Below are 22,991 nucleotides of genomic sequence, written 5' to 3' on the forward strand. Positions count from 1 at the left end.
AATAAGCCCACTCAGTAAATATCAGAACTGGAAAGCCTTTCAGAATCTTTCAGATCACTGCAGATGAGGAATGGGAAGCCCAGACTAGGGATGTGACCTACCCAGGGGCACACGGCTTGCTTGTGGCAGAGCTAGGAGGTAGGAGTGGCCCCCTAGCACTTGTCTCTCATTCCTGGGTTCAGCCCACCAGCTCAAGCTGCTTTTTGGGCATACTGGAAGACAAGCCCTGCACACCTTAGCCTCCTACCAGTTCCCATGTGTCTTTGTCCTTTTCCAGATACGTTTGCCAGCAAAGCTGCTGCCCTCCAGGATGTATATGCAGACGCCTCCATTGGCAACGTGACGGGCAGCAACGCCGTCAACGTCTTCTTGGGTATCGGCCTGGCCTGGTCCGTGGCCGCCATCTACTGGGCTCTGCAGGGACAGGAGTTCCACGTGTCGGCCGGAACGCTGGCCTTCTCCGTCACCCTCTTCACCATCTTTGCATTTGTCTGCATCAGCGTGCTCTTGTACCGACGGCGGCCGCACCTGGGAGGGGAGCTTGGTGGCCCCCGTGGCTGCAAGCTCGCCACAACATGGCTCTTTGTGAGCCTGTGGCTCCTCTACATACTCTTTGCCACACTAGAGGCCTATTGCTACATCAAGGGGTTCTGAGCCACAGAACAGAGCCTCCGGCAGGGCAGGCCTAGGACTTCTCCTAAGAGAAGGGCACTTCCCCACCAGTGACCTCTCCGGGCTGCGCTGCCCTGGGGAGGCAGCATCAGGACCCAAGCCCCAGGAACTTCACCCAACTTAGGCCCTGGCAATTAACGGAAAGGGCAAAGTCTTAATCAATCAAACAATGGAGGAATCACCGACTTTACACAGTATTTAATTAAATACAAACAAACAACAGCAACAAATCCACCTCCACCCCATCTCCCCCTCATATCCCTGACCCAACGCAAAGGTCAGAGCCTTTTGCCTCCTTCTATTCCACCTTTTGATTATTCCTTTGCCTCTCATTTCTTTGGAGGCAGGGTTTCTCCTCTCTGCCCAATTCCATACATCCCTATTATCTCACTCAGCTCACAAGATGTGAAAATGAGTCACATTCATGTGGCTGGGGTGGGGTTCATTTTTCATTGTAATCATTATTGTGGTTGCTTTAGTTTTGCCATTAGGTTTTGCTTATTATTTTGTTTTGTCTTTTTTTTCTGAAGTGAGTGAAAAAGGTGCCACAAAGGAATTCCAGGTCTGAGCCAACAGAGAGAAACATGAATTTTCAGACACATGCTCTCCCGCCACCTCTTGGCTCAATCAAGATCCAGTTCCCCATCTTACTGTTTTCTCTGAGCTCTTGGGAGGAGTGATGGCGTTGGGGTAGAAATAAGCTCACTCACCCACGCAGGGTACTAAAGATCTTACAGGAGCTTCAACTGGAGCAGGAGGAGCTTTTTATGCTTATGTTGAATCAAGTCAAATACAAAAAGCAATTGTCCCTCTCTGCCCAAGTCTTTCCAATTCCCTGTCTTCTTGTGTCAATGTCTACTTGTGTATCCTTCTGCAGGAAGACCCGCCAAGTAGGAGAGATGGGACAAAAATAGGAATGGTGTGTGAGGACAAAGGGCTACTGGAAGAACAAAAGTGATACAGGCCTTCTTGAGTATCTTTGGCTTTGTACCTGAGGCAAGAGAGAAGAGATATCCAACCAGTGAGATCTTTAAGAGAAAAGTTTGTATTTTAAATGTCAGTGTGCCTGAGAAATGTCAGCTTCACCACTCTCTTGCTTCCTAATGCTCTATACAAAGAGGGCTGACTATACTTCTTGAAGTGGTGTAAAAACTTAGAGATTTTATAAGAGAAAAAGGGGCTCCCTTCACCTCTCCTAGTCCCTCAGGTCACGTATGAAAGCATTTTTACAAGATAGGAACTGGAATTCCTCATTTCTCCCACGTTCCTGCTTGTTTTTAAACTTCATGAAGCTCTTTTTCCAGGCTATGGGGTAGTTCTTGCTCCAATAAGAGGAATCTTAGTTGTCATAATCCCGTGGAGACTGGGTTTTTAGAGAAGAGATCTCCGTGCCCTACAGACCTTTTCCCAACGAATGTGGGAAGGACCTGGCTTTAAAACACACACACGTACACACAAATAAACAGACATAAGACGTCATCACGAAACTGCCCACGGATCTTTAGGCTTTCTGCATTGACATAAATACATTTTCTAAGTGGGGGGGGGGGAGAAATTAAAAAACACCTGTTAATTTTAAACACATTTTTTAAGAAAAAAATAACTAAAAAAGAAACAGTGCTCATGTCATAAGCTATGTTGACAGTTGCCAGTGGAAATGTTGGGTTGGTTCAAAAAAAAAATAAAAGCTATACTTATATCTCTCTACATATAGCTTGCTTCTCCCTGTGTTTCTTCAGGGGGCCACCGTGGGCTTCTTCTGAGGAGATGTGACTCAGGTGAAGGTGTCACCTTCTCTCACACTCAGGTGCCAATGTGTCAGACCCAGTATATTTTAAGCAAAAGTACTTCAGGAAAATGCCACTTGTCAAAACCTGGACTTTGTGAAGGTGGAAGATGTAAGTAGTAGTAAGAGCTGTGGTAATTGCGGAGGAAGGAGGTTTCTGTATCAGAAAGGCATTGGCCGCACCAGACTCCAGCTAGGAAAACAGTACCCTGCACCTATTACCAACAGACATGTCTTCACTCATTCATTTACTCATCATTCATACAACAAACAATTTAGGAGCATGTTGAATATATTGAATGACACTCTGGTGATACAAAGAAGAGCAAGACATAGTTCCTGACCTCAAGAAACTCACAGTCTAGGCTGGGCATGGTGGCTCATGCCTGTAATCCCAGCAGTTTGGGAGGCCGAGGTGGGTGGATCACTTGAGGCCAGAAGTTCAAGACAAGCCTGGCTAACAGCTCTACTAAAATTTTTAAAAGTTAGCCAGGCATGGTGGCACATGCCTGTAATCCCAGTCACTCAGGAGGCTGAGGCACAATAATTGCTTGAACCCAGGAGGCAGAGGTTGCAGTGAGCCAAGTTTGTGCCACTGAACTCCAGCCTAAGCGACGGAGCAAGACTCTGTCTAAAACAAAACAAAACAAACAAACAAAAAAGCTCACAGTCTACATGGGGGAAGTGATCCAGAAGCCCACTAAACTTGTTCAAAGAACAGAGGCAATGCTGCGAAGGCCTGGTGGGGGGATCCTGTGGAACCCAAGGCAGGAGGCACAGCCAGGCCGTAGGAGCCTGAAAGCCATCAGGAACTGAGCCCATCCTCCCCACTTCCCCAAGCCACCTGGCCTCTCTCACCCTTGCTTTCCTTGCCCACTGGGCCCATCCTCTTCCTTTATCTCCCAAGGTGCTTCCTCTGATTTATTTTCTTACACACAGCCCAGCACAGTCACCAGCCCTGACACTATATCATGACCTTACAGCTTTGATCACCACAATGAACTGGAACTTCCCTCTTTTCCTCTGAGTGCAAATTCTCAATCGAGAGAATATGGCCAACTCTCCGTCTCCAGAGGGCCATTCTGAGAAGGCAGAATCCTTTGTAGAAGGCAGTCACAGTGTTGGGGTGCCTATGGACTGGGTGCTTTGTGTCAAATATTCACTTCTGGTACAAACAACCCAGGTGTGGAGAGGAGGGTGATGATCACATTGTAGGTACTATTGCCCCTTCTGAAAGCCAAGTGATTGGAAGAGGTTTATGACACATGTGGACACCAAAGTGCAGATGCTAATGGCAGTCCTATGCACTGAGCACTCTAAGAGTGACTTAAACAGAGTGCCATGGGACCACAATGGAAGGAAACATTAACTCAGCCTGGAAGAATTGGGAAAGACTTCATAGAGAATGTAACAGGTAAGTAGGATCTTGAAGGAAGATGAAATCATGGTTTACTTTGGTGAGGGGCTTTATATTGAAGGATGGACAAAAAGTGAATGGCACATTCAAAGGCACAAGGGTAAAGTATGACATGGCATAGTCGTGGAATGGCAGCAGTCAGCATGGCTAGGATAGAGGTCAAGAGGAAAGCTAATGGTAGGTGGATCTTAACTGTGGCCCCACTGTGCCCTCTGCTGAGGTTTAGAAGCTATCTGCGATAGGGTCCTGGGCTTGAACTTATGGCCAAAAATGGGGCTGAGAAAGCAGCATCAGGAACACAATTCCTGCCATGGAAGCTGAGAACAAGATGTCAATGGGATTTGTGAGTGAAGCAGATTAGCACAAAAAGCAGGCAGGGAAAAAGAGTTAGACTAAAAGCCTCATTCAGTTTTTTGCCAGTCATTATGTTAAAAACAAAACAAAACAAAAAGCCTTTTAGCAGATTAAATAGATGCAAAATCACAAAATCCATTTGTGTCCATCATCGCTCCCATTTTCTGAGTCCTTTCTGGGTTATCCAGGTGTTAGGCTTTGTCAAAACAGAAGCTGGAATGAACCATAGGAGGAGAGTTGAGGAATGCATCCCAGGAATCTGAAGCCCTGGGTATTAGTTTAGATGCCCCCACTAACAATCCATCTTCCCTTTGGATCCATCTTCTCTCTGGATCCCAATTTCATGAACTATAAGTGAGGTTTTCATAAATGACCTCTGAAGCCAATTACTTCTAGCTTTAATATTGTGATCCTAGAATATATACAAAAGCAGTGTGTGTGCGTGTGCACACATGCATGCACACGTGCATGCACACACTCAAACTACCTGGCTACCTTAATTGACACACCACTGCAGATGCCCCTTTGCAACTCCTTGGCCCTATGGCCTGTGTATTAGTCAATATGAAGAAGACATTGTTAGCCATTGTGCACGTGTTCATTTTCAGCACTTCTTACTGATTGAGCCACAACATGTCCACCCCTTTGGCTCATTTATCATTAGGGTAATGTTAGCTGCTGTAATAAATAAACCCCAATATTTCAATACCTTAGCAAAATAAAAGTTTATTTCTCACTCCCATAATAATTCAATAAAGATGTTCTTGGACAGCAGGTGGCTTTCTTCCATGTGATGATTCAGATGATTCAGAAGGACTCAGTTTCCTTCTATTTTGTAACTCTGTCGGCCTCTGGGGCCCTGGAGTGTTCTTCATCTAGCAGTAGATGGAACAAAAATTAGAAAAAGCACACACACACTTCTGACTACCTTGGTTTTGAAGTAACCCTCATTACTTTCACTCATATTCTTGTATTAGTAAAAGCTGGTCACTTCCACCCACTCACATGCAAAAGAGACTGGGAGATATCATCCTTGGCGGGGCAGCCACTTCCCATTGACCATTCTATACTACAAAAGGATGAAATGTGTTTCAATGTTTGCCTCTGCCACACTCCCTTTGTAATTAAAGATAGATATTTTTACTATTGATGGCCAAGAGCAATCTGACCTATGTCTATGTGGGTTTTCATGGTTTACAAAAAGCTTTTCATATACATATGTTTGAGTCTGATAAGAACCACAAGTGGTAGATATTTTATCAACGAAGTTCTGAGAGGTTAGATGATTTCCCAGGAGAACGCAGAGAGTAAGAGGCAGACACAAACACAGGTCTTCTGATTCCAAATTCAAGCTCTTCCCAGAATATTATGAACCCTTGTGACAAACACCAGAACAAAGAATGAGACTTAGAGGAAGCTGGATCTAGCCGGCGAGAGAGAGTTCCCTAGAGAGGCAGCCAGAGTCCAGGGAGGGAAGGTGAGAGAAGCCAGTCAGCAACTGGTTCTCTCACCCTCCCACAGTTCCCTTCTCCTCTCTTTTGTCTCCATTCTTACTAAGCGAGGCACTTCTGGGGGCACCTGAATGGATGATGTGCCAGTAAAAGCCAAGGGCAGACTGACGGAAATTTCCAAATGAGAAATTTAACCGTGATAAACTGATTTGGATTAAGGAGCCTGATTACAATTTTCTGATGGAGAGTCATCTGGCCCCAGGGAAGGGGTGATTCAAAAGACATCTTCTTGGGAAAGGGAATCCAAAATAGACTCCTAGGACACAGCCCTGGTAGGTGTGTCATATGGCATTTGTGGCATTTTCAGGAAGAAACAAAGGAGAGGGGAAGTCAAACTGACTTTATGAAAACTAAGATCAGCCTTTATTAGTAAACTTGAAGGTAATTCATTATTCTTTCTTTTTTCTTACACTTTTACTGAAGTGTAACCAACAAATAAAAAACTATGTATATTTGAGGTCTACAAAATAATGTTTTGATATTTGTTTACATTGTGAAACAGTCACCACAATCAAGCTGATTAGCATATCTGTTACCTCATATAGTTGCCCTTTTTTGTGATGAGAATACTTGAGATCTACTCTCTTAGCAAATTTCAAGTACTCAACACATTAACTACAGTCACCATGCTGGACATTAGGTCTCCAGAACTTCCTCCTCTTATAACTGCAGGTGTGTACTCTGAGCAACAGCTTCCTCTCTCCCCTACCCATCCCCTGGTAACCACCCTTCTACACTCTGTGTCTATGAGTTCCAACTTTCGTAGATTCCACATATGAGTGAAATCATGCTGTAGTTGTGTTTTCTGTGCCTGGCTTATTTCACGTAGCATAACATCTTCCAGTTTCATCCATGTTGTCACAAGTGGCTGGACTTTTCTAAGGCCAAATAATACTCAATTATATGCATATCGTGCGTGTGCATATACACATACATACACACACACATACACACACACTACAACTTCTCTACTCATTCATCCATCGACAGACACTTGGGTTATTTCCACATCTTGGCTATTGTGAAGAATGCTGCATTGAACATGCATATACAGATACCTCTTTGAGATGCTGATTTCATTTCCTTTGAATATATTCCCAGAAATGGGATTGCATCATTCTTTCTTAAAAATCTGGAAAGGAGGTGTAGCTCAATGTAAACTATTCTGGTACCTCAAATCTGTAGATTCTGATTTCTAATCTTAGACCTTTTCCCCCATGTATGTTCTCAAGGGTCATGCAAAGAATCAGGTGATGCCATAAGTTTTGAAAATACTGCAACTGCTCTAGTAACAAAGTATTAGAACTGCTTGATCTCCCAGCACCTTGCCCTCCACTTTATTCTCTACCCCATTCAGTGATAATTTGAGAATTCATGATGCCACCCTTTACCATGAACTAACTGGGTCCTATTTGCCCTCATCAAGGAAGTTATCCTTGAGCTGCTCATGACCAGCCCAAACCCAGAGTTCCACTTTATGAGTTTGCTTCCTCCTAGGCCCAAGTGGCAGGGGAGGAGAGGTTTCAGGAACTGAGGAGAGAGAATCAGGTAGACAGGCCTCTTAGAGAGGAGTGATACCTTTCAGTCAAAAAACAAAGCCAGCCCAAGGCAACCTTACAGGGAATAACACCCTGTCCTCCCTCCCCTCCCACTCTCCCATCTCGCACTGGACTCCTGGTCATCCAGAGAGCACAAGAACTCCATTGATGCCATGCATAAAAGTTAGTCCCCCAGGCAGAGCACGCAGCAGGTGAAGAAGGGGGAAGAATGGCTCCAGATGGGGCAGGCAGGAGATTTCTGCACACCATACAGAGTTGTTGCAATGATTTCATGAGATAACAGGCTTAGCAAAACGTCTGACATACAGTGAGAACTCCCGGGCAAAAACACCAAGGAGATCCAGAGAGGTGAAGCCAATGGCTCAAGGGCACACAGCTAGTTCATAGCAAAACCAGGCTGAAGACTCCTGTAGTAGGTGCTCTCTCCACTGGCCCTGACTTTCCTGCCAGACCATGTGATTTTGCTGCTGCTATTAATCTCTTCCTCCATTTTTAGCTTTTCTCCAGAACTTACAACTCCATCATGCAGCCCGCATCATAATGCTTTTTGCAATGGCATGTGCACCCCATCACTCTATCTCTACCTCATTTCACTGCCTCATCAGGTATATTTCATTATACCTTTCCCTAAACAACTCATTTTTTAGAATCTGACACAGTGAACTACTCAACATCTCAGTAGACACACTTCTTTCCAACATTTAATGGAATTTTCCATCTATATATGCTATATGCCTCTTTAAATGTATAGCAACGTAATTGCTATTAAGAATGCTAAATTAGGAGTTGGCAGAAGTGAATTCTAATTCTGGCTCCACCACAAGCTAAGTATTTGACCTGGAGATGGCCACTTCTCCTATCTATTGAGATTTTAGATTTTTCACGTATAACCATTAGAATAGATGATTTTTCAGGCTCCTCCCACCGCCGAAGCTCACTGATGATACAAATAAGGAGGAGGAGGAGGATGACTGACAGATAGTGAGCTCCAGTTTTGTACCAGGCACTGTGCTGAGTACATTACTCTCGTTATCTCACTGCTGTGTCACAGCAGTGAGAAAAACATCTTTCTGTTTTGAGCCAGAGAGGTTGGGAAGGGTGTACTTACTGCAGCTTATCCTGGTCTCTCCTGAGTCTTAGGAGCAGTTGAGCAACGTGTCCATCATTGTGTGGAGAGACCACATCCAAGTACACAGCGCATGTGACCATCAAGTGTGTGAATTCTCAGGGTTGCCCTGGACTTGTAGATAGGCCTGGTCTGGGGTGCCACATACAGTACCATCGACCAGTAGCTAGTTAGTGCTCTGGCTAGGAGGATACAGGCAAGACAGCTTTCACAGAGTGCATCCTGACAGAGGAAAAAGGGGCAGTGCAGAGCAGGAGAGGGAGCAGGGGCTGCTTGGGTGAGGTGTTGGTTGGGGGTGGCGTAGAGGAGTTAGAGTAGAAGGAATTGGCCAGAGTACCCCACCAAGACTTGACAAGAAATGACAAGAGACTTGTGCCCCATACGTAGCACAGACACTTGCAGGAGTAGGCAGGCATGGAACCAAGGTCATGGCCCTTTTCCTTATCAACTCATGAAAGGCACACAAAGGGGAATGTTGATCCAGGCCCTAGGGTTGAGAGCTTGATTTGGCAGTGCTGCACGAAAAGATCAAGCTTCACCTATTTCCACCTGTGTAGTAGAAAAAGGCCTAACACCACAGACCAGAAGGTCATGGTGCCTGGGAAGGTCTTCAGCCTCCTTGGTGGGCACAACTGTGGCCTTGCAGGTCTTTCAGGAACTTGGGACTAAATAGCCAGATGAACAGCCTGGTGATCTAGGGTTTTTTTGGTTTTGGTTTGGTTTTTTAGTTTTTGGTTTTCGTTTGGTTGTTGTTTTGCTTTATTTTTTGGTGTTTTGTTGTTGTTGTTAATCTGCAAGGGGGTTGGTGCTGCCAGCTTCCCACCCCACTTGGATCCTTTTGGGGACCAGGAGTAAGGATGGGCCTGGGGCCCCTTCTTTTTTGGCATCACAGCAGCCCTGAAAAGATGCCTGGCCCCAGCAGGAATTACTTCTCAGCATCCTGACTAAAAATGTCCCCAGTCTTCCCCACCCCACAGAGGCTGAGCATAGCTCAGGAATCTGCAGGTGGAGGAAGAAACGGGATAGATTATCTTGCACTTTTCCTTGACTCTTAGTCCTACTGTCCTTAGTGAATGCAGGGGAAGGCAGAAGGGGCCTGCAGCTTGCCCTGCAGTCAAGTGTGAGCTCAGACCTGCCCCTTCCATGCCAGGCTAGGGATCTCTGCTGAAGGCAAGGTCAACCCCAAACCTCCCAGTGAGGGACAAGTCCCTCCCTGCAGGGACAAGTGCCTGCCTTATTTCTCTTCCCCAAACCCCCAAAGCCTGTACAGGCCTCAGCAAAGTAGTGGCTTTTAATAAGATCCTTAACTGCTCTGGGGAAAAAATGCACTGACTGCTGGATGGAACTCCCACCAGGGCCCAAGCTGGACAGGAAGGAGACGGTTGCAGTTCTAACCCTTAAGGAAGGCAGCTGAGGAGTAGGCAGAGCTCCAGGCCTGCAGTCAGAAAATCTAAGTATGATTCCTGCTCTGCCTTTCCAGCTGGGTGACCCCAGCAAGTCACTGAACTCTTGAGTCTGAGTCCACACTTGAGAAATAAGAACAATGATGCCTGTGTCACTGGGTTGTGGTATTACATACGTATGACAGGGCCTGTATACGTAGCAGGCAGTGTCTGGCACTTGGTAAGTGTGCCGTGAACTGCCTGTCCTCTCTTCTGAGCTGCGAGGAAGGACCAGCCCTGGACGAGGAGTGGCCTGTGTGATCAAATTCCGGGGCTTAGACCCTGTCCCAAGAAAGGCTAGCTGGAGCAAAGGCTGGAGGAGAGTTTTACAAGGGGAATTATCTTCTGTTCACCTGCAAAGACAAGGGGGCAGAATGTGGCACAAGGAATCTGGAGAAGGTTCTCAAGGGGATGGTTGAGGAGGTCATTTCCAGGGATAGCTGTGTGTGCACAGAAGGAAAAAGGCAAAGAGGCCGGTCATGCTGGAGAAAACCTAGAATCTCCACCCCTGCTGCCAATCCTCATCCAGTTCTCCAGCTCTGCAAACCAGACCTGCAGCCTCAGCCGGAATAGATACCCCACAAAACTGGGGCACAGGCTGAAAAACTCCACTGGAGGTCCGCTCCCCACCAATGGCTACATCTCAGCCTGGCGTCTTGTCATCTGGATGATGGCAATGTACCCACCTTCAACAGCCTGAAGCCATGGAATAGGCTCTTCCCCAAGCCCTGCCCCCAAAGCTCTGCCGGCAACATTCCCTACATTCCAGGGAGAGCAAGGGAATGGCAGTCAGGGAGGGGCATCCGTGGGGCAGATATGTGGGTGGAGGTAAGAGGAAGACTTACAGAGAGTGCACAAACACCTTTAGCAAGGGAGTCCCCTCTCTGGGTGCAGTACCACACTGGCCACTTCCGGGTCCCCTGCTAGGTTCATCATTGGCAGCACCTCAGATGTCCTTGGATGGAAGTGGAGAGCACCCAGGCCAGGGAAACGAGCTAAGCTTTCTAGGAAATAAAGCCTTTTCATTAAAGGAAGCCACCCAAAGAGGCAACAGCCGCCAAGGTTTACCCATTTTTTATTTTTTATAAAACAAGCTACAAATAGTTTCCCTCTCTCCTTCACAAAGGAAAACCACACAACACCGCCTACACACACGATCCTGTGGGAGACAAGATGCCTGGGGAGATCTGGAAGATCCAAACATCTACAGGCAGGCGCTGTCTCCATGTGTGCATGCCTCCTCCAGGCCCGAAAGTGGGGCCAGGGTGCAAGGCCCACTCAGCCCCGGCACGTTGAGTTCTCTCATTGGGGCTAACGGGAGGAGGCTTCCTTCCCACCTTTCCACGTTGGGGCGGGGCCACAAATCATTCGTGAGATAACTTCTAGGACTTTCTCCAGGACAGCAGGGACCTCCTTTAGCCCAAGACCCCATCAGATCCTGTCCCAAGAAGGCTGTGCTCCTCCCACAGGGACAGTGCTTGTGGTGCCAACGCCTTCCAGACCCGGAACAGGTGGAGGTACTTTTAGGGATGTCGGGTTGGAATACAAGATGTGGCCAGATTTGCAAGGGTGATCTGAGGAGTGCACCAGTCCAGGGCTACCCAACCTCCCTCACTGCCACCACAGCTGCTTATGGGAAGGGGCGCTAAGGGTCACTTGCTGCTTTGCCTAAAGGCCACTTGAATAGGCACAGCACCTGGGCAGAGAGAGCTGCGCCTCGGACCAGAAGGCTGGGCAGCCCACCCTGGAATCCCGGGAAGGAGCCTGTGATGCCTGTGGAAAGCTGGGCCGGGATTTCCCCGTAGCTGGGTTATCACCTGCCCTTCTAGGGGAGGCAGAATAGGAAACACAAGATCAGGTTTACTTCCGGAATTAGCTTAAAGCCTGGAAACCCATAAGAAAACTTGAGGGAACATGAAGAACCTCAGTATTGGGTTTTTAAAAAACCAAAAACCAACAAAACAACTTTAGTGTTACCAACAAGGTGACTGACACTTCCCCCAACCCACACAGCCAGGCCTGTGATAGCCACTAGGACAACAGAGGGAGATGGAGGAGTGGAGAGGTCACAGCCAATCTGCCCCTGGCACTGAGACAGCTGCGTCTCTGCGAGCCTCACTGGTAGGTTTGCAGGGAGGTGAAGAGTTTCCCTGTTGGCACCGCGCCCCTCAGTGCAGACTTTCTGTCCTGCCCCTCCCCTGCTTAGATATTAAATATCTACTTTTTAAAAGGCCCTTCTGTGTCTTTTTCTTCTTTGCCTCCCCTCTCGTGCGTTATACAGAGTAGATGCTAAGCACGGATGAAAACGTTTCGAGTGACGTAATGCAAATCCTTTTTGGATAATTTGCTCAGAGGGTCACTAAGATACTGGTGCTCCCACCAATGCTGGGCCCTTTGAGGGTCTGGAGAGCAGGAACGCATGGACCCTGTGAGAGCCGGTACCTGTGTGGGCTATTCATGGGATCTGGACTCCCTTCCTCTCCAAGGGCAGTTTCCATCTCTCTTTAGCCCAACCTCTCTGGACAAGGCCGAGAGCCAAGTGACTTATCAATTTTGACAACTAATGGCATGGGGCAATATAGTCCTCCCACCAGAAAAGAACTTGTGGAGTCCACAGTACAATTGCAGGACTCCCGTCTTTATACACAAGGGTCAGTCTCCAAACAGAAGTTTAGTAGGCCCAGGATAGAGTCCTGGATTTTAGAAAGCTGGACTATGTGTCCAGAGTGCCCACCACCCACAGCAGGCAGAGGGAGAGAAATAAACAAACAGCAATGCCAACGCCTGTACAAAAGAACTATACAATTTACATATATATTTATATACAGCATATAAATCTCTTTCTTCTCAGCCCCAACAACACCCTCCCCCACCCACCCAAAACCCCCTAAAAGTTGTCAGTAGCAGATCCAAAAACTTACAATAAGAGAGAGAATAAAGTCTTTCTTCCCTTTCCTTTTCCCCCTGTGGTATTAGATATTGGTGTTTTCAAATGAAACCAAAAACAAAACACGCAAATAAGAGTTATTAAAAGTGCAAACATGGTGGGCACCACTTATGTTACACGGGATGTGGCAGGGCCACGGGCAGCGCTGAAGGTTAGGTGTCTGGTGGTCCATCCTGCCTCCCTGGACTCTCCACCTGCCCTTGGGTTTTCTGCTCCTTAGACGAGGCGTCCTACTGAGAGAAGGAAGGAGAATGGAAAAAAAAAAAAAAAAAGGCGGAGGGGAGATATAAGCAAGAAGTTAGAGTTGGGTTTGTGAGAAATCCAACTACGTCCATCAATTTCCCCACAAGTGCAGCCTTTTCCACCTGCTGTCCTCCATGGGCTAGGTGGGGCACAGGTTGCTGGACTTGCAGATGAGCACGTTTTACCAGCCTGTCCTTTGCCACTATGAGGCAGCACCACTGCGACTGAAATAAGTCTGGCATTGGAGAGAACGAGGCTTGGCCTAGGGAAGTGTGGGTTGCAGGGTGTGCACTCTGTTCAGATCACACTACTCTCACATGCCAGCTTTTCAACCTGGGACTGGGGTGGAAACGGCAGGGGTTTGTTTACAGGTGGGGATGGCAGAATCCCCTTGGCATTGACCCAATACTTCTCTCCTGTCCTCAGCAAACAACCTGAAAATGGGAGCTTAAGTCACCTGGCCAATCCCTTCACCCCTGAGGAGCCCAGAAAGGGGCAACTTACTGAATGGGTTTGTGCCTGCTCATTTTCCCTGGGGGAAACTGACAAGGCTGCCATCTGCAACAAGCCAGGAACATGTGACACTGAGTGGCCTTGACTCAGAGAACTGGCACCTTCTCCCGTATGCTGGGTCTCTGTCCCCTCTGACCCTCAGAATAAAGAGCAGACTTGGGAAAGAGCAAAAAGGTTGTTTGGCCCTGCTTTTTGCTCTGTGAGTGTCTATGGCTCAGGTGAACTTATTACTGGCCAACGCTTTCACACAAAGTCCCTTTTCCATAAGGCCTGGCTCCTGCTGAGCACCTCTTTGCAATCCCTCAGCTATCCACTAAGAAGGGCTCTGGTGCTGATGCACCTGGACAGAACTGTCCCAGGTCTTGGTTCCCCGAGTCACAGAATGTCAGAGGTAGAAGGAATCCAGCAGCAGCTCAGAGCAGAGGAGCGACTTACACAAAGTCCCAGGCTCATTCTGCTGACACCCACATCTCCCCACAGGGGGCTGAGCCATTGTGGAAACTGCCATGCCTGCTCCAGCAGGTCCTGGCCTCCTGAAGAGGAGCAAGGAGCTGGGGGCAAGCACATCAAGAGCTGCCCCCCGAGATGCTTAGGGCCACGTGACTCTGCACGCCCCCGAACCTCTCTGGATCAGTCTACAGCCTGGGAGCTAGAACCACAGCTGTACGGCTTCTGCTCTGCCTCCCTCTCAGAATTGCCTTGAGGATCCACTGAATTCATGGAGGAGGAGAAAAGGCTTTGAGGAGTGTACAGCGCTGCAGAACCCAAGCCCACCCGTTGGTCATGTGAGCCACAGCTCCACGTCCCCTGGGTTATGCCAATATTCCTTACAACTGAAGAAAGGAGAGCGGACATGGGGTGGAGTGGGTGTGGGGTGGATATCGGTTTATCCAATTTTACAGAGGACACGAACTCTAAAAGAAGGTGACAGCCCCAAGGCAGGCAGGCAGGTGGGAAGCGGCAGAGCCAGGCTGCTGACTTCAAATCCCACCTTTCCTCCGCTCCCTCCAGCAGCTGCTTCTCTCCTTGCTGAGTAGAAAGGTCAGCACATCTAAAAAGGAGGTGCACAGCAGTCCTGCCCACCAGGCTGAGATGTGTGAAGCAAAATGGAAAGCTAGCCGTAACCAGCTCTTTTTCATGGAGGTTTATGTGCTAATCCTGTTACCTAAGTCCTATCAGTTAATCCTCAGAGTGACTTTATTTGAGAGTGATAAAATTATCTCCATCTTAGGATGATGAAACTGAAGCTTGGAGATATCAGGTAACCACCCAGGATGACACAGCTTCCACGTGGCAAAGCGAATTCCGACCTAGCTAGCTGCCTCCAGCATCATGCTCTGAGCCACCAGGGAGGATGGGAGAGAAGAAGCCTGAGCCCCAGGCAGTTGGCATCCTCAGACAAGGCAAAAGAAGAGCTGATAGTTCTGAGAAAAGGAGGCACTAGACCCCACCCCACCTGCCTCACAGGACAATGATCCCAGGGAAGGTGCTTTATAAATTGGGAAAGTGAAGAAAGAGGCATGTTATGCAGAGAATTCAGCTCTCCAGGGAGGAGTTTGGTTGGTAAAATATCTGTGTTCCAGTGGAATTTCCAAAAATTCAGTCCCTTGGACCCAAAACTCTACTGGTCCCCAAGCTCGGCATCCTTCCCCCAGCCAGCTTCTGCCCCCACCTAGCATGCAAGCCCCTCGCAGCCCACCAGGGGGCACCGCACGACACGGGATGGATGATCGACGCATAGGCTCTGCTCCCGGAGCCCCTGCACGCCATTGACCACAGGGGCTTTTCTGCCGCCCTGCAGAGCAGAGGGATGGAGGGGGCAGTTCTGAAACTCATGCCTTCATTCCCGGACATGTTCCTCTACCGCTACCAATTTCTTTTGTGCCTTCACTATGTACCAGGTACCGTGCTAAGTTCTTCACACACATTATCTGATTACGTCCTCACCAAATCGTTGAGGTAGGTACTATAATCTCCACTTTGCAAATGGGGAAACGGAGGCTTAGAGAGTTTAGGTAACTTGCCAAGGATTAAAGATCCGGCAATTGTCAGAGCTGGGATTAAAATCAAGCCAGGCCCGTCTGACTGTGCCTGATCATGGTATCCCACACCGCTCCTGGGCCTCTCGATAGCGGTCTGTCATCCCACAGGCACTGCCTGCCTGGAAACTGTGGGCTCCTCAGCTCAGGTTGCTGGTGGCACCCTCACCCCCTGCAACACCTCTACTCCTGCCCACACTGCCCCCAGGCTGGTCTGCTCCCCCTCTTCCCCAGACTCCCCCACTGGCCACTCCCTTGGCTTCACCAGGCAACCAAGACTGGCCTGCTCACACAAGGTGACATCTTCAAACACACTGGGGTCCTTCTCCTGGAGGGGACAGCAGTCTGGCCCAGGAATCCTGAGGCTGGGCCAAGCGCCAGCAGTGGTGGTACCTCACATGCACCCTTGAGCAAAGCGCTACTCCTCTCTGGGCTAACCTTGACCCCTACACTGCAAAATGGACTAGAGGACCCACAGAGCCTTCTAGCTCCGGGCTGCTTGGGTCCAGAGAAGTGAGTCCTGTGGTGTGTGTTGAAACGGAGAGTGGGGACACAGGAATCCTTTCTGCCTCTGCATAGGGCTTTAAGTCTACTCAGCCTCCACTTTACCCCACCCCACTGATTAATCCTACACACCCTCTTCCTCTTATCTCAATGTTCTACTCTCCCTCACTCCATCACACTCATACACACACATATGCAGACACATGCACAGACATACACAGACATATGCACAATGCATGCACACGTATGTATAGACATGCACACGTAGCCACACTTAAAGACATAAGTGTAGACCATGTACAAACAGACACAGACATGAACACAGACGGGTGCACACTCAGGCCTACCCACGGAGACATGCACAAACAGACATGTGTATATACATTCAGAGACATGTCACAGACATGGGCTTTCTGGCCAGACTTTCAACCAGGCAGTGTGTTTAGGGGTGAACAGTAATTCCAAAGCTCTCTGGTCTCCATAGTCCTACCTTTGAGGTGGGGGGTTCAAGAGGGTGCATTGGGCCAAGAAGAAGGACAGTTGCACTCCAAAGCACCCTAGGGGCCTCTGTGGGCAAAGCTATGAGGATAACTGAAACTAACACTTGTCCGCGGCTGAGCCTGGATTGAGGAGGAACATCCAGGTGACGAGGGATCCCTAAATCTACATTCTACTTCAGTTTTCTCTGGATGCTTCTGTCAGGTCCAGTGTGTCAGCTGGGACTGGAAGACACCTGGTGCCTGGAAAGGCTTCAGAGGAAGGCTAGGAGGAGTCCCTGAGCTCGGTGGATCTGAGCTCACCACACTCAGCCATTGCTTGGCTTCCGTGTGCTGTGCAGACCAGAACTACCAGCACGGGAAGGGGGCCGAAGGCAGGGGCAGTACAGAGCATCATCGCTCAGCCCAGGAGTGCCCCGGTATGCCTGGGGTCCACATTAACACTGGATGGTCTCTTCCCGACATTGGCCATCTGCCTGTGCTCTGCGAAAGGACCACAAATTCCAAGTGTGTCAGAGCATAATGTCACCGGAAGGGGCAACCCCCTCATCCACTCATTCCTTCACTTATTCATTCATTTAACAAGGACTTAATGAACTACCAGGTGCCATGTACTGTGCTAGAGGTTAGGAATTGAGAGAGAGAATCCTTTTGGCTTCAAGGGGTAATCGGAAGAGTAAACTGCAACACAGTGTAAGTTCATCTTACGAAGAAGAATAGTAATATTGAACTTCTATTGAGTTATTTCAATTTCTCAGGAACTTTGGGAATGCTTTCACTCACTGTCCCATTTAATCAGCACAACAGTCCTATGAGATAGACTATAGCATTATTCCCATTAAGCAGGTGAAGAAACTGAAATGCAGAATGGTTCAGTAATTTGTACTGAACTGAAATCCAAAATGCTCCAAAATCCAAAACCTTTTAAGTGCTGACATGATGCCCAAAGGAGATGCTCACTGGAGCATATCGCATTTCAGATTTTGTGGATTTGGGATGCTCAACCAGTAAGTGTAATGCAAATATTACGAAATCGGAAAAAGCTCCAAACACTTCTGGTCCCAAACATTTCAGATAAGGGACACTCAAGCCGCATGTGGTGAAAGAGGCAGGGTTTGAAGCATTGACTCATTGCTGAGTCCTGCAGACTCAGAGTACTATGGGAACAGAGAAGCACCCGCATCAGACAGGCATGCCCAGAGTAATGAAGTCACACACCAGTAAGCCCCAGAACCAAGGCCAGAAACCAGCCATGGCGGGGCGGGCGGTGGGGGAGCGGGTCCCAAACCCAGGTTCCTATGGAAACCCATCCATTTCCCATGCTACTCTTTGGGTTTACTCTGACAACTGAGGAACAAGGAAAAGGCCTTTTTGTCTTCTTCTGCCAAACTCTCTCCTTAGGAAATCTCAGCTTTTCCAAAGCTTCCAATTCAAATAAGTCAGCATCACCCAAATCTGCATCTTCAGACCCTTCACCTGCATTACAGAGCCACTCATCCTTCATGTGCATCCAACTCAACGTGTCCAAATCATACTTGGGCACCCTCTACATCCCTCTATACCTAACCTGCTCTTCCTTCCATGTTGCCCATCTCAGTGAGCAGCCCTGCCTCCAGCTGAACAAACCTACCTTTGTCCCATACCCAACTTGATCTCCAATCACCCACTTCTCTCCATCCCCCTTACCCTGTTATGTTTTCATAACTTGGCCCTCCATCACTCTAGCCTGTACTGTGCCACGCGCCTCCTATTGGGTGACCCTGACTTGCTCATTTCCAATCCATGTCCCACCCTGAAACCAGAAAACTTTTTTCAGAAAAACTGATACCATCTATTCTCTGAACCCCTTCAACAGCTTTCCACTACCCTTATAAAGTCTAAACTCTTTCACCTGAATTTAAAAACTCTCCAACTTCACCTTGCCTCTTGTCACCACCCCTGCTCTTCCTATCACTGTTAAGATATTCACTTCAGTCACACAAACATCCTTCAGCTCATTGAAAACTGTTTCCTCGCCTCCAGAGCTTCACTCCTCATTTGCCTCGGCTTAGAACACTCTTCCCTCTCCTGACCTCTCTGCTTGGCCATCTCCCACTTATGTTTCCAGTAATGGGTTAGACCATAGGTTGGCAAATTTATCTGCAAGAGACTAGATAGTAAATATTTTAGGCTTTGTGGGCCACGTACAGTCCCTCTTATATATTCGTCTTTCAAAACAAACTTACAGCTCTTTACAAATGCAAAAATCATTCTTAGTTCACAGGCTGTACACAAACAGGCCACAGACTAGATTGAGCATTCAGGCCATTGTTTGCTGAGCCCTGGTTTAGGCATCGCTTCCTTCACAAAGTTTTCCAAGGCTGTCTGTCCCTTAGTGTCTTGGGTGCCCCTATATATGTTGCTACAATGCTCTGCACTTGCCCTGCTGTGACAGAGCTTACTAGGTGCTCACCAGAATTCATGCTGTTCTCTTCTTGGGTTCCCTTCCCTAGTGACTGAGTTCCAGCCAATGAATTATGACCAGGAATGTGTGTCATTTCCAGGGCTGGCCCATAAAACCCAGCCTTCCTAGTGACCGAGCTCTGGTCAGTGAAATACCAGCAGGAATGAGTGTCATTTCCAGGACTGGCCCATGAAACTCCCTCTCATGCACTGCTTCATGTCTACTCCATCTGGTTGACTGAGGATGGAGATGACCCCCAGAGTAACCTCAGAAGCCACATGATGAAGACAGCAGAGTCACTCTCAGCCTGGATCCCAGAGTGACTGCATAGAGCAATCCCTGCCCCTACTCCTTCCCCTATACACACACACACACACACACACACACACACACACACACACACACACACACACCCTACAACCTGCAACCATGCCGAACTATTATACGGGAAAGAAAAATTTTCCACTGTGTCAAGCCATGATGCATGGGTCTACTTGTGACTATAGCCTGGCCCACCCTAGCACACTCTCACAGCATGTATCACAGCTCATGTGAGTGCTTATTTAAGCTCTGCCTTCTGTGCAAGGATAGAGACCTTATCAGTCAATTCCACCACTGTCTCAAACATCTAGCATGAAGCATAGCACACTTCCAGCAAATAATTGATGAACAGATGAGTACCTGGGATCTCATTTATCAGAGAGCCCTTGGTCCCATGCCTGGGTGGGGGGGCAAATATTGAAAGGCCAGGGGCGCAGGGGAGAGCACTCACCTTCTTTGCTAACACCCAGGCAGCCCTTCAGCTCAGGCAGTGAAATGACCTTGTCTTTGTTCAGGTCACAGTAGTCGGTGAAACGCCGGGCACATTTCTTGGGCTTGGCTTTCTTCTTCACATAGCGCTTGAAGGGCTTCATCTCCCGCTTGTTAATGTCGTTGCTGCTATTGCTGTCCAGCTGGCTGAAATACCAGTGCACTACCCGCTCCTCCAGGGTGTGGCTGGGGTCTGGCTCTGAGAACCTGGGCCATGGACAAACACCCCCACCCCAGAGAACACCACTCAGGATCTTGCAGGAACCATCAGCCCTGGTACGACTGCCCCCAGAAAGTCAGGTAGAAACGGCTCCTCCAAGCCAAAGTCCACCCAGAGCAGCTGAGCCTGTGGCAGCATCAAGCCATCCTCTCCGACTCAAATCCCAAGATTGGACCATTCTTTTCTCAGGACTCCCCAGGTGGGTAATCCTTATTACATAAACATGCCTCACCCTCTACCAAAGCCAGAAATGTTCTTGTACATGATGGGTGCTCAAGACAAATTGGCTTGATCTAATTCGCTGAATAAACCAGAGCTGGAATCCAAATTGTCCTTCCCCTGACCTAGCACTCACTGCGGACAAGCTGCTCGTCACACGTAAACATGTGCCCTGGGGTGGACTGACTGTGGGGAAGGTGCTCTGAGCATCCACTGTACGCCCAGTGCCAGTCTGGGCCCTGGAGGGTGCACCCCTGGCCTCAAGTGGCTCACTGTCTCTATGAGACACAGCCAAAAGGTGAAAACAGTCATGACGACTGAATGTGGGGTGTGAGGTTCCCATGGTCCATCGCTGCTGGACATCCAATGCAGTGGGAATTGAGAGAAGAAAGCAACTGGGTCAGACACAAACAGAAGTTCCCAAACTGCAAAAGCCTGGACCTACTGGGGGTGAGTCTCTCCAGCGTGAGGTTTTAGTCAGGGGGTCTGGGGTGGACCCAGGAAACCCCGTATTCACCAGCACCGCCAGGTGATTCTGCTGAGAAATGCTGGACTAGAGTCACCAAGAACACTTTCTGGCAGCCAGATGGAGAGTCACAAACACGTCTAACACAGCCCCTCATCAAGTTACAAGGCCAATATCTACGTCTGCACATGTAACTGTATGCAAGGGCCTACTCATCTATGTTATTTACTTAACTATGTCCTATTTTCTCCCAAAAAGGAGTCAGAGTGATAACTACTATTTACAATTTTTAAAGCCAATAATGGGTCTATTATAGAGGGGCTGCCTGGGATCACTAACCGGGAGAATGGAACCCCAAGAGCCCCATGGCTCCTGTTCCCAGGGCTTGGCACTGAGTGAATGTGATCTAGGCCCTTGTGCAACTTCCCCTGGGCAAGGAGAATAAGGTTGACGTTGGGAGTCCCACACATTCACATCCTCAGTGTGCAGGGCACTGGGACAGAGCGCATGACTACCAGAGGTCAGAAGTGGGGCAGAGGGCTCACTGTTCCACAGGGATCCTAGATCAGGGCCCAAGGCCTGTCTGCACATTCTGAAGCTGTTCCTGGTGGGAAAATTGTTCAAGGCACTTGTCATGCCACTCTCTCTTCTCTGGGGTTTGCTGAGTTTTCCAGAAGGGAGATAATCTCTGACACCTCCCCTGTGAACAAGCCAGCAAACTCCCTCCTCTTCCACCCCACCAAGTAACATCCAAGTTCAGGGAAAAAGAAGTTCCATTATTGGGGGGAAAATGCCAGTCATCCATCCCTGTTAGATGCCTATTCCTAATTAGCTGAATTTCAGTCTTGGGCAGGTACTCTGGGCGTCCTGGACTGATTCCAGGAGGATGAAATTAGTGGATCTGCCAAGGGGACCTCCTCGTGACAGGTTTAACTCAGAGAGTACCTGGCGGAAGGTGTGAGGGAGCCATGGAGAGCTGCCAGCTGCCTCTAACTCTTAGGAAATCTGCTTAGTCTGTCATGGAAACCAGGCTCAGGAGGTCTTTGAAACAGGCATGAAGTTATTCATTGAAGAACTCAGATTCTGTCTCTGCCAGCATACACAGTATTCTGGTGTTTTCCATCTTTCCCTATTTTACCTGCAATATTCACTCTTAAGATGGCCCCTGCAGTGCATACCAGCTGCAAAGGCAGAAAATTTTGTTGGGATGCTATTGATGCAGGTAGGGGAGTGACCTGCCTGTCCCTGCCTTTTCCCAAACAGCAGGGAGGACACAGGCTGTGGAGGAGAGACAGAAGGCCCCCATGGAAGGAACTCAGTTCTCTCAGGCAATGGGGGAGGCAGTCAGGGACCTTCCCGCTCAGCCCCTCCCGCCAGGGAGCCATGAGAGTTCCAAGGCAAAGGCAGCTCTTCCTTTAACCTTTAGGCTCAGTATAGCGTAATGTCTACCTAGAGGCTGGAATAATAAAGCCTCAGTCGCTGAGACGGGAAAGGATGAGGTCATCCCACCCAGAGGCCCTGCCAGGGGAGGCGCGCTCCCTCCAACACGTGTTTCTGGGGCTCCCGCCTGTCCAGCTTTCAGCAACTCCATTGATAGAGCTCTGCCACCCTCCTTTGGGCTATTTTGCAGCAAGAAGCAGTTCTTCTTCTGACTTTACAACCTCCAAGAGTTTCCCTTCCATGCCTGAGACTGACCATCATCTGACTCCTGCCTCTTTCCCTGCGTTTCTTCTGATTTTCCCTTCCTGACACCTCCTTGCCAGAAGAACAACATTTTGACTCTCTTCACTCCCATCAAGGCCTCCCAGTGCAGGGCAGCCACGACTTCTGATTGCTGCCCCCCACCCCGCCTGGCTCCCAGCTGAGCCACTGGGCTGAGATGTGCAGCGTTCACTTCCTCAGGAGAGATCCTCTGAGCCCCTCCAGGCAGTGCCTCTGGGCTCCCTCTAACACCGGCATGACTCACAGCCTGCCCTGTGAGGCCTGAGGGTCCTGCTGCCTTCCTTCCTCCTTCTCAGCTAGCATGATATTCTCTGCTTCTGAACTCCTTCGGCTGCCAAAACACCCTCAAACCCCTAAATAAGAGAGCCCTACCTCTACCTATAAGCTGGGTAGCCCTAGGGTCATCTTTGGAATCCAACACTTTGGCCAGGCCAAACTCCAAGTACCTTAATAGCAGAAAATTTCAGCTTTGAGTCCATGAGGGATTGTGAACCCTCTGAG

General features: G+C 48.7%; 2 protein-coding genes across 17 annotated transcripts in view; one reads left to right on the forward strand and one right to left on the reverse strand.

Annotated features, from left to right (window-relative positions):
* SLC8A3 (solute carrier family 8 member A3) overlaps window positions 1-2,379 on the forward strand; it is a 151,634-nt gene extending 149,255 nt beyond the window's left edge. For all 9 annotated transcript variants that reach the window (XM_055288987.2, XM_055288988.2, XM_055288985.2 and 6 more), the window contains one exon: window positions 278-2,379. In XM_055288987.2, coding sequence (XP_055144962.1) covers window positions 278-654 — 377 coding nt within the window. In that variant the 3' untranslated portion in view covers window positions 655-2,379. The remainder of the gene's footprint in view (window positions 1-277) is intronic.
* Window positions 2,380-4,768: 2,389 nt separating this feature from the next.
* The window catches only part of SMOC1 (SPARC related modular calcium binding 1), a 162,160-nt gene continuing 143,937 nt past the window's right edge, over window positions 4,769-22,991 (reverse strand). For 2 of the 8 annotated variants that reach the window (XM_055288999.2, XM_055288996.2), the window contains exons 11-12: window positions 19,826-20,070; window positions 10,926-13,044 (exon numbers count right to left, since the gene is read on the reverse strand). In XM_055288999.2, the coding sequence (XP_055144974.1) occupies window positions 13,031-13,044; window positions 19,826-20,070 (259 nt within the window). In that variant the 3' untranslated portion in view covers window positions 10,926-13,030. The other 6 variants (XM_055288997.2, XM_055288994.2, XM_055288993.2 and 3 more) reach the window with 5 other exon arrangements.

Source organism: Symphalangus syndactylus, chromosome 8 (assembly GCF_028878055.3).
Source record: "Symphalangus syndactylus isolate Jambi chromosome 8, NHGRI_mSymSyn1-v2.1_pri, whole genome shotgun sequence".
Lineage (NCBI taxonomy): Eukaryota > Metazoa > Chordata > Mammalia > Primates > Hylobatidae > Symphalangus > Symphalangus syndactylus.